Source organism: Amblyomma mixtum, chromosome 8 (assembly GCF_055824585.1).
Source record: "Amblyomma mixtum isolate Tamu chromosome 8, ASM5582458v1, whole genome shotgun sequence".
NCBI lineage: Eukaryota > Metazoa > Arthropoda > Arachnida > Ixodida > Ixodidae > Amblyomma > Amblyomma mixtum.
In genome coordinates, this window is record NC_143019.1 from 34,619,480 (window position 1) to 34,631,606 (window position 12,127).

Here is a 12,127-nt window from a genome sequence, read left to right on the forward strand (position 1 = left end):
CAAAAGCAAAACGAAAAAGCCGGCCGTAAATTAAAAGAAATACTGTAGAAAGCAACCCAGAACACAAAAACGGGTTGGCTATGTGCATCGATGCGTCTTTCTGTGGAACTACAGCAAACTTCCCTCGAGTAAGCTATATAGGATATCAGAGGCTACAAACGACCGCCAACATTTCAAAAGGATGCTTCACGTAAGGAGGTCATAAGGAGAAAAAGTGGCAAATTGTACCCCCCCCCCCCCCCCCAACTCCCAAATAAAAACAACAACTCAAACGACACTCTCTTTTCCTCTGGCTGGTGTAGCGTTTGATCTACCACTGTCATACGGCAGATTTTGATATTATTGTTTGGCTACGCGCTTCAACAACATACCAGGAGAGTTCCGCACAGCAGTCGATGCGCCAAAAACCGGTTGCCACTTGTCATTCCCAAGGCTGTGCGTTTAGGTAACTGAGTATACTTTTTTGGGGGCTAGTTGGTGCGTATATCCAGAAAAGGATTGTAGCGCCTAAAATGACAACACATAGCAAGCGAGACGGTACAGGCGCAGAAGCGAGACGGGATGCGCCTGTTCCTTCTCGCTTGCAAAGCGTTGTCCTTTTCGGCGCTACAACCCTTTTCTGGAAATGTGCACTAAGGCTTTGGCCATCACACGCGTTCTCCACAGACGCGAGAGCAACATAAGCAAATAGATTTTGTGGCAATAAAAACAAAGTTTAAAGTTAAGAATTTCGTCAGGTTCCATGACGCAGTAACCTAAGAGCATGCATTACCAAAATCTCCACGCGACGTGAGCGCTTAGGTGATTGCGTGCAGATTCCGTGTTGCTTTCTTGAGTTAACCATGTCTTTTTTTGTGGCTTTTCCAGCGACAGCTCGACTCCACATGGCACAACTTCTGATTTCGATGTGGATGAGGCAGTGACCTTCAATGCCTCACAAGGTCAATCCGAACTTAACTGCGTGGTATGGCCCAAATTATGGTTGTGTGACCACGTGATCATATAACTATGACCATTCGGCGACCGACCTTGACCTTCACCCTTGACATGGTATTTGAGGCAGTGGGTACCACATCAGCCATGACCTTGAATGCCTCACAAGGTCAAACCGAAATCAACTGCATGGTGGTATGACCAAAGCTATGGTAGTATGACCACGTGATTATGTGGGTATGACCACTGGGTACCTGGGTGTGACCTTAAACCTTGACCTCAACATTTGATTTGAGACAGTGGAGACCATGCTTAACAGAGCTTTCGCTTGTAGGACTAGGTTCAAGCCACGTTGAACTCCAGCCATTTTTAAATCATGTTTTATCATTGCTTTTAAATACGACTTCGTTCAAATGTTCTAGCAAGTTTCAAAAGGCTTAAAAGTTTAAGCGGGAAAAGCTGAATTATATACAGGATTTCATTCCATGGTGTTTTTTTTTTCTTCTCCGTCACTTAGGACCGGTATTTGCGAAAACATTTTTCTTTTTTGGAGCCGTTAGCTCCTCCGATGGGGTAAAATCTGATTCCCACTGCGGAAAGAAAAAAAAGGTCACATTACATGAAGCACCACTTTAATGCAGAATTTGCCTTGCTCATCTTTGTTGTTCACATTACTCGGCGCGTTTGTCTGCAAAGAGCTACCTTTCTCACCCTAGCGATATGACAAGTGTGCACCGACTGACACCACCAGACTCTTTTCATGTATTTTAGTAAAAGTTTAGAGCAGGGCACCATGGGTTCGGTTTAGTTTGGTTTGGTTTATCGGGTTTAACGTCCCAAAGCGACTAAGGCTATGAGAGACGCCGTAGTGGAGGGCTCCGGAAATTTCGACCACCTGGGGTTCTTTAACGTGCACTGACATCGCACAGTACACAGGCCTGTAGAATTTCTCCTCCAAAGAAATTCAACTGCCGCTGAATAACTGCTGAGCCACCGCGGCGGCACCATTGATTCGGTGCTAAAAGTAAGGTGTATGGTTTTTATCGGTTTAACGTCCCAAAGCGACTCAAGCTATGAGGGATGCCTTTGTGCAGAGCTCCGGAAATTTCGGCCACCTGTAGTTATTTAACGTGCAGTTACGTCGCATATTACACGGGCCTCTAGTATTTTACCTCCATCAAGCTTCAAAGCAGGACCACATTTTGCACTTCAGAATAAACTTCGCGAAAAAGTAGACCTGTGGTACACTTTCACCACAGCAGATATAGCAACTTACTTTCGGCTTTCGCTGATATTAAGAGCCAGTGAGAAGATCCGGGCTGCAGTTTGCTGCGTCAAGCAAAGCGCTTCAATACGGCTGCAGAAGCAGCTGTCTGCAAACGGCACTCATTTGGCCCGTCTACATTTTACGGCTTTTAACTGTTTAGCTTTGGCAGTCGAAACTAAGCGCAGCTGCAGGTGTTGCGCCACGATTCAGCTGCAAGTCTACCCGACCGCATAGTTCAGGTACATTTCAATGAAATATGAAGGTTCTGAAATGAAATTTTATTCCGCAAAACTCTCTCTTCATAGGAGCCATTCGATGATGACTGTTTTAAATGGTTGTGTTTGTTAAATTTTAGAACGGAAATTTTATGTTTCAACATGTTTGAACGGGTTCCAACGCCAATGTTGCGGCATTTTTGTATCTCCTGTATGCTCATCCAGTGATCGAAAATGCTCTAATAGTGTGCATGATTTCTACTTCATCCCTCTCGTTCATTTCTTCCCCGGTTGTTGCATTTTTAACGCACTCAACGGCAGGGTTCTAGAAATTTTTATTTTCCAAGCTCTTTATTTGGGCCGTAAGGTTAAACGAAATCCGTTTGAGTGTAGGGTAGGGGCAGATTAAAGGATGCGTAGCCTTTCTAACTTCATTCAACGTGACTATTTATTTATTTATTTATTAAAGGTGCAGTGAAGAGGAATCTGAACTCGGCTTTTTGCCGCGGGAACTCAATCTATACGTTGCGAGCATTCTTAGAAAGTGCGATTTATTGCCCTGTGTGGCCGATTTCCCTAATTAAATCGGATTAACGTCCGGCGCCCGCCGTTTTTTTTTTTTTTTTTGAATTCTCCCCGTACGGTGGGCGGAGTCGACCAACGCGTGGAGTGCCTTTCACCCAGTCCCGTGGAGGCTTGCCGCTCTGCCATCGGCGGAGTAATACGTAGTAATCCGTAGAAGCAAATAGTCTGCTCGTATTTTTATTTATGCGGGCATATTTTGCGGCTATATTATTTGCGAATGAAACTGTTTATTCACGGAAACCTGAAAACAAAATAAAGCGAGAGCAAAGCCTCCACGGAGCTGGCTGAAAGGCATTCCACGCGTTGGTCGACTCCGCCCACCGTACGGGGAGAATTAAAAAAGTAAGACGGGAGCCGGACGTTAATTCGATTTAATTAGAAAAATCGGCCACACAGGGCAATAAGTCGCAGTTTCTAAGAATGCTCGGAGCGTGTAGATCGAGTTCACGCGGAAAAAAGACGAATTCAGATTGCTCTTCAGTGCACCTTTAACACTGCCAATGCCTTTTTCAGGGATTTTTACAAGAGTGGGTTCTGGCCGCATACAAGCAGTCGACCAGGCATAAACACTATTTCAAGTATCCAAAAAGGACAGTGAAAATCATGGGGACTATGGGAAGAGACATTGGAAAAAGGCAATACAAAGATAACGCATGAATAACCATCAACTTTTCACTTCATAAATGGTGACGAGAAATACAAATAAATACTTGGAAATACAAATACATGGAAATACAAAAACATGGAAAACCCCCAAAATCTTAGAAAAAGTAAATAAAAATCACAGTTTTTTCTCTGAGAATACACTTTCGCCAGCTGGCACTAAATATTTGTCATTAGTTATCTGTACAATCACTGAATCATCAAGAGAGTTCCACTCCCGCGCAGCTCCCGGAAAAAAAAAGAGAACACGAAGGTATTATTAGCGCAGGAGTATTCTTGTATGGTGAGTTCATTTTTGTGACGCGTTTCTCTGGAAGTGTTCAAGGTAATGTAGTAGCAGAATAAACTTTAAGTTTCTTATGTAAAACCATCTACAGAAACTTCAGACGGAGGTGCATCGCACAACTAGCTAGGGTATAAAGCCCAGTCTCAGATATCATCTGCATCGGAGAATCGGTGCGCCTATATCTGCTGCAGATAAAGCGAACACTTTTTCGCTGGACAGCCTCAATCGTAGTTATGCTATCTTGCGTGTACGGGAACCAGGCGACGTTTGCGTGTTCTATTATTGGGCGTATGATAGTAGTATACGCCAAGAGCTTTGCTTCTTTCGTAGAATACCGTGGGGCTCGTTTCAGGAACATCGCTTTGTTTGTTATGTGATCTACGTGAGCTGTCCACCCTAGATTGGCTGATATAATGATGTCCAAGTATTTGTACTCGGTGACTGTCTTGAGTGTTTGGTTTATTGGTTTATTGCGGTTTAACGTGCCAAAGCAGCTCAGGCTATGAGGGACGCCGTAGTGAAGGGCTCCGGAAATTTCGACCACCTGGAGTTCTTTAACGTGCACTGACATCGCACAGCACACGAGCCTCTAGAATTTCGCCTCCATCGAAATTCGGCTGCCGTGGCCGGGATCGAACCCGCGTCTTTCGGGTCAGTAGCCGAGCACCCTAACAACTGAGCCACCGCGGCGGGGCTGTCTTGAGTGTAGTGCTGCTATAACCGTAAGGGAAGTTAAGTTTGGATTTATTTTTCGTTATAGTCATTCAAACAGTTTTGGCTAAGTTAAGAGCCATTTGCCACTTCGAACACCATTCTGATATCTTGCCAAAATCATTATTTAAGCTTATTTGATCTTCTCGGCTTTTTTTTTATTTTATTTCGGCTTTTTTTATTTATGATGGCGAACAGGAAACCATGAAACAAGGTGAATGCAACCGCTTACGCATCTCTGCCCTCTCCGTGTCCACGACAGTGCTTAGCCGTGCTGGTAAACACATGATGGTAAGGCTTAACCTTCATTACATAAACACCTCTTCCACCATCGCGTTATGGTTACGGTTACAGTTATTATAGGTTTCTATAGGATCCGAAACATGGGGCTCCGTTTTATTTTTTGCCATGATGGTAGTTAACAACAATGTGTTGCACTTTAAAGACTACCCTGGTCCCTCTTCCACCTTCACCGCTCTCACCACACAGGAGCCTGTATACGTATGTGCCGCTATGCAGCAAAGCAACAAAGACCAAAAGGGGCTAATTTTAAGGAATTTTAAATTTTCTTAGGCCTGCGGTTGTAACGCAGTTCAAACATGTTCAGTGTTATACCTCGGATGATATAGTCGCCTACCTACAGGATGCTCCGCCTGTAGGCTACGCCTTTTCGATTGACGCCGAAAACCTGTTCTTTCCCATACCCCATGATGCCCTGTTTTGCGCCGTCAGGTCTTGTATTGAAGATAGGGGTGTAATAGCTTTTCAGAATGCCTGCGGTATAACGCTGAACAATTTTGTGTTTTTACTTGAGTTTTATCTTGGTTCTACCTTTGTATCTTTTAACGATCAGGTCCTTGTTCAGCGCAAAGGAATTTGCATTCGTTTCTGTGTGGCACCTGTACTGGCTGACATCTTCTTGTTCAGCATTTACTGTGATCTGGTGCGCTATTTTGACGATCAGACAACTCTGAAAATATTTAGGTACGTTGATGACTATTTAGTGCTTCTTAAAGATCGACCTGGCGCGACGCACACTGTGACTGTGGAAGAATTTTTATCGACTTTTTAGACGATATGGGAAGGGTCTAACCTTTACTGACTAGTTACCGGAACATGACAAGCTACAGTGTTTAGATATTAACCTGACTTTAACACCAGATTACGTTTGCTGGATGTACTTACCACGGGCACAGAAAAACTTGTTACCGCTCAGGTCAGCACATTCCAAGACTGTTAAACGGGCCATCGGAACGTATTGCTTGCAGGACGCCTTGTCTAAGTCTTGCGCTCACCTGGTGCACGAGAGCTTCAATAATCAGGTCATTAGGATGACGAAGGCTGGTTTTCCTGCTTCAATCATTGTTGCAGAGGCAGAGAAGCTTCTGCGCAAACTGAAAAGTCGGACGTGCCGGGATAGTGGCCGTTCTAAGGAAATGAGGCCAGCGGTTCTACCGTATATTCACAGAATTTCCCTCAACTTGAAGAATGCGGCGAAACGCTACGGCGTGCCGGTAGTTTTTACCGCCCGGTGCAAGTTGGCCTCATTGTGCCCTCAGGTCATGTCCGGAGGGAAGAGGAAGGCGGACTGCGAGAAGCGTCATGCCACTCGTTTTGTCAGCTGCCAGACGGGTGTCGTATGCCACATTCCCCTCACATGTGGCAGGGTATACATCGGTCAGACAGGCCGATGTCTGAATGACTTAAGGGAACACCAGCTTTCGCTGAAATCAGGAACAGGGTGGAATTTACCCCTGCATTGTGGCGCATGCCCGGATGCTACGCGCAATAAGCCATGCCTGCCTTTGCTGACAGATACCAAAGTTTTGAAGAGGAGCCGTGACCAGGTGGCGCGTGAGTTGGCTGAGGCGTTTTGCATCAGAGAGAAGGGTAAATTTTGCGTAAGTGACCCTTGTATCAAAATTTATCAGAATGAAGACAGGTTTTTGGTTTCCGCATGGGTGTGATGTGACAGTTTGAAGCTATAAAAGGAGTGTCTTTTTTCAAATAAAGTTAGTCGCGAATCTGCGCTTGTTGTGTCATCTTCTTGTCCGTGCCTTTGTGTGCGCAGTACCCCCTTTTATTTACCATGATTGACCGACTAGCCCAACAACGTGCGCTCGTAAACTACTTTCCGTCTCTCTTCCGAAACAAGCAGGTTTTTAAAAGTCTGTCTGCCTTGGAGCACTGGATATGAAGAAATCCTATTGCCACCCAAACTCAGGAAAGTATAAGAGGATGGTGTTGTTTTCGTTTGGGCTGCTGATCAATGGAAGGCGATTAGCTCGTTCAACCTTTACTTGCAGGATAATTGAATAAAAAATAACAAGCAAGACATGTCGACAGTAGGATTTGATCAAGTCTATTTGTGCGTCTACCTCTGCTGGCGTTGAGATATCGCGGAAGGCGGATTTTAGCACAGGAACGGCGTGATCGATGTTCATGTCTATGGTTGAAAAGCACCCACTGCTTTCTTGTTGCATTTTTTTTTGTGTTTAGAAGCCCGAGAGATTATAAAAACCGGAATATTTGGGAAACGGCCTGTAAACGGCCTCACTGAGTTAACTATCTAAGCGAGAGACGGCCCCGCACTTTTGTGCAGTGCTCCAGTGGCATGTTGAAGGACCCTCCTCGAAGGAGAGCAGTTGAAGGACCCTCCTGTATTGTATTCGGTGTTGCCTGACGATTACCGTCCTTCTTGTCAAGTTCGGAAAAGGGGGCGGAGGCTGCAGCTGCAGACAGACCCAGCGGGAGAAATGTGACAATGGCCATGTTCAAACAAGAGCAACGTACTGGGCACGCACGCCAGTGTGAGGCAGGTCGTCTTCGCAAGGCTGTCAGGAACGCACCCTTCCGTCGCTCGGGTGACCATGGACGCCGCAGTGAGCACAGAATAGTTCCATGCATTGAGCACGAAAGTTGCCAGAAGAGCTGTACGCATGGTACACTCACTGCATGCCCCGCTAGTTCAATGTGATACTGTGCCCTATGATCCGGACGCAGATGGGGATAAGAATTTATGGCGCCCTTCTTTACACGAAGGAACTGTATGCCATTGAGTACACCACTACCGAACCCGTCTGGCCCATGGTAACATATACGGTGTTCCCGTGCGGTCTCTGGTCGTGGACAAGTTCCTCGTTTCACACATAGGAGGCCAAAAAGAGGAAGGTGATGGTTGTGCCCTACTGAAAGTTCGCATATGACGAATTTCATAATTCCATATGTCTCCACAAGAACTTTTATGCAATTAGCTGGAGCATATGGTGCCGGTATGTGCTATATAGAAGCACGTATAAAATCTTACGGACTCTATATGACGTCGTGTACACTGTATAGAAATCGTAAGGAAATTTCGTGGAGTGCTTATGAACTCCGAAAACACGAGTAATAGAATTCCATATAATTTTCTACATATTATGGACTCTATATTCCCTCAACTCCATACAATCGGCTCATATGGAAAATTTCCCTAGGGTGTCTTGTGATTCCACAGGAAGAACGGGGACAAAATTCTCAGCCGGTCCCAGGCAGCCGGTGTCAACAATCGCAGTCATGGAGGACATGTTCTTGACCGTGCTGGAGCATTTGTAGCTCGCATGTCCGTGCAGCGCCGCCCGAGAGCAGGCAATGTCTGTAAAAGCAATTTCTTACGCCATAGCGTATACAGCTGGTTCGATCGAAGAGCAGTCGCCCTGATCTAGAATTGACAAGGCCTTAGAAACGTGGCAGAAATGTTCCCAGAAGTTTGAAATGAAGAAGAGATTCGCCGACAGTGGGGTTCGAGCCTGTGCCCTTTGCGTTCCAGGCGGGCACGCAGCGCATATGACGTTAAAGGCCATTGGTTCAAGCGCGTTGGAGGGGCACCAAGTCAACGCTTTGTGGGGTGTATATTACAGTGAAGCGTGTTTTAATCTCTTTCCTGCTTTCATATTCTGGACCTTTCCCCCCTTTCATCTTATCGAAACGGATTTATTTTCTTCTCGCTATGGCCCTTCCGTTTATTTTCAATTAGTTTGTCTTTATCACTCACGATACTTTAGTTTTGCGGGCGGGGTCTTCTATCGACCTCAACCTACAGTAAGTAAAGCCTTTGGGTATGTGTGCTCATTTATAGTAATTTTATAATAAAGCAGAAGGCACAGTTGCTATCGCATCTACTCTTAAGGCGAAGCTTAAGTGTCCTGCTAATTTTTTCACCTGCCACTTCTTTACAGAGCATCTTCTAGAGCCCCTCAAACAAACACGGTCACTTCTATACGTTTGCACTTAAGTATAAAACGAGCGCTAAAATACGTGCACAAACTCAGAGAACAGGAATATGCTCTTCCGTGGAATTGTCGTGAGACATTTACATGTCATTTTCTACCAAACAGCCCAGACCAAGCTTCTGCTATGAATTCAAGGTCTGTTGCCTTATACTACAATGGACACCGTTAGAATGATGCCCAGGTGCTTTGAACGGAATCTCCTCGACATGCGCACCTTGCAAAAAAGAAAAATTAGCGCAAGCGTACATTGCTTTCAAAATTTCAGAACGTTTATGGAGAGGAAGTGTGTGCTGCAGGTGGCCGATCCCATTCGTGATATCATAGAGCCACGTCACGACATGCAGCTCTTCGGCACGACTAAGGTTGAGCGCTTGAGCTGTAGGGCTGGTATCTCTTGTGCATGAAAAGTTCTGATCCCAGCGTAAAGTGCCTAATGCCCTGAAAACGGGCACGGTAAAAACACAGGTAAGCTGCCGCCCTTTCTTTTTTGGTGATGTACGTAGAAGACATTTGAATCGTTCGTTTATAAACGGTTTCTTGAGAACAGATTATTCGATCTGGAGTACAGGAAACAATGTAGCTTTTACAAATCCAGAGATCAAGGCAGCATGCTTCCTGCTCTGAACCTCAATATTCTTTATTTAGTTCCTTAACTGGGGCAAAGAAGTTTAAGGTCCATTTTCGTTCTGTGGATGGCATCTACATGCGTTGCCAACGTTTTTCGTTAAGGATAAAGATGACACACTTTTAGTCGCTTTTTGTTCACGTAGGGCTTGTTAGATCACTTTAACGAATATAATTGTTTACATTCTTATATGCTAACATTAGACCACCTCTTCCTATTCTTGCAGACACTCGTTACCAGGCTGAGAAATGGATGCCAGTTGTTTAAAGCAAATAGACGGTGTCCTGGTTCGCAAGGCTCAAAACGAAGATGTTGTTCGGTCGGCGATGTTGTACCGGCCTCGCCCTGACGACCTCTTCGTCGTCAGTTACCCAAAGTCCGGAACGACGTGGACGCAGTATACTGTGCTCAGTATCTTATCCAAGGGCGAGCCTCCGCAAACGCTGGTAGATTTCCTTCTCGCTGCTCCGTACCTTGAACTGATGGGCGCCGAAGCTGCTGAGAAGCTGGCAGCAAGGCCTGCACCGATGAAGCTCCACATGCCGTTCCACAAGGTCCCGTACTCCTGCGAATCGAAGTACATATACATCGCAAGGAACCCCTACGATGTGTGCGTGTCTTATTACTACCACCTGAGGCGGCTGACGCCGAAAACAGTGACGGATGTCTCGTTCACGAGGTTCCACGAAGTGTTTATGGCGGGACATGTGCCATATGGTGGATACTTCGAGCACATCTTGCCCTGGTTTGAACGTCGCGACTCACCAAACATTTTCTTTTTTACGTACGAACAGATGAAGAAGGACCCCGCCTATTGGGTACTGAAGATAGCTGACTTCTTGGGCCATGAGCACGGTGGACACCTTCGACGGGACCCAGGGCTTCTTCATAAAGTCATAGAAGCGTCTAGTATGAGCAACATGAAGCTGGTGTTCAACGATGATATGCGCAATGTGATCAAAAAGTTGCTTGAGCTGCCACCAGAAAAGGCACTGAAATCGGTTCAAGCCTTCGAATCACGACGCGTAGACGCAGAGATGCACGATGAAGAATTTGTGCGTAGTGGTGTGGTAGGTGACTGGAGGAGTCATTTTACGCCGCAAGAGATCGAGAAAACTAAAACATGGATAGCTGAAAAGAAAGGATTGGATATCATGCAGCTCTGGAATGACAGTGACATACCAAAGTGAGCTTGTTGCGTTTGTTTAGAGTAGAGCAAGTTTTTGCATGATGGAACCCTTGTAATTGTGCCATAAACAAGGTAAACAATTTTGCTAATGTGCCTTTAAAACTTTCGTTACGCATTGCTTTGAAGTTGTGATGCCTGCAAGGCCGACCAAAATCCAAAAGTGCGTGGCTAACATGTTTCGTTCAGACCAGAAACTGGCTTGCATTTTTTCGTATTAAGTTTTTGTTCTGAACGTATGCTTATGGATATGGAGGGTCTTCATTTTCGTTTTGAACATCACGGGGTCAGAAGGAAAATTAAGTGAACTTTATAGTAAACATTTGTAAATATAACCGCCGAACGTTTGGTGAAAATACAACGGAAATAAATCCCCATCGACTGGCCATGGGCGAGTTTTTACATTTTGGAGGCTTCCTTCTACCTCTGCTTCGTATTACTATTTCTGAAGCTCACATTTTCACAACAGATTGATTGCAAGTCGTGCATGCGAAACACAGCCATGCTTTAAATATACACATTTAAAACTATGAATCGATTTGATGCCTTAGCATTATTGGTCGCGGAGAGTGACAACAACAGGAAAAATCCCAGAAGAAAAGTTCCACGAGTCGGATTCGAACCCAGGCATTGCTCGTGGGTAAGGAGTACAGAACCTCACAGCCATGACGAGTGTTCTTTTTTCTTTATTGCGTGGAAATAAATCCCGTTGAGCTGCCCAAATCTTTACGTACACATGTGTTATTGCGCAACGCACACACACATCCTTATGTCTTCACACACTGCACTCCACCTGTTCATCAAAATTGCGAGAGACATACACATCTGTAAAGAACCGGCAACCATTCAGGCTTCCGGTCCTGTGCAGAATAAACCCCCGGCACCAAGGCGCGCTGGTCAATGTTCACTGAACAAAGACTTTGATGAACAAGGTGGCTCTGCGTGTCGATCCATCTTGCGGCTCGTCCACAGGCTAAGATTCCAATCAGCATTAACAGAACGCACGGAATCCCGGAGTCTTTTAGAATAGGTAAGAACCTTAAAGTGCGCGGCGATATCTCAATGTCCTTTCTGATAGTCCGCTGAAGCATGTCCCATAAAAGCACTGTATCACGGCCGCACGCGAAACAATGATCTATCGTCTCTGGTTGGCCGCATAGGCGACAGTTCATACACTATGGCAAAAAAGTCCCCTTGGTGTGAAGTGAGGCCTTGACGGGTATAGTCGAAGTGTGGGATTAAAAAAAAGAAAGGAGTGCCATGTTGCTTGATGGATAAAACAGAACATAATCTGCGCGGCAATGTAGCGGCAGTAGCAGCGGACCTTTCAATGACGTCGTCCTAACTGCCGTGAACGAACAGAAGGTCTACGTCATGGGAGGCTA

The 12,127-nt window shown here is 45.5% G+C and overlaps 2 protein-coding genes across 2 annotated transcripts in view; both read left to right on the forward strand.

Moving 5' to 3' along the window:
• The window catches only part of LOC149332012 (sulfotransferase 2A1-like), a 252,829-nt gene that overhangs the window by 153,264 nt on the left and 87,438 nt on the right, over window positions 1–12,127 (forward strand). The gene's annotated exons all lie outside the window — the stretch shown is intronic.
• LOC149332023 (sulfotransferase 1E1-like) lies at window positions 9,805–10,746 on the forward strand. Its single transcript, XM_089557453.1, has one exon. The coding sequence runs from the start codon at window positions 9,805–9,807 to the stop codon at window positions 10,744–10,746; it is 942 nt and encodes a 313-aa protein (XP_089413579.1).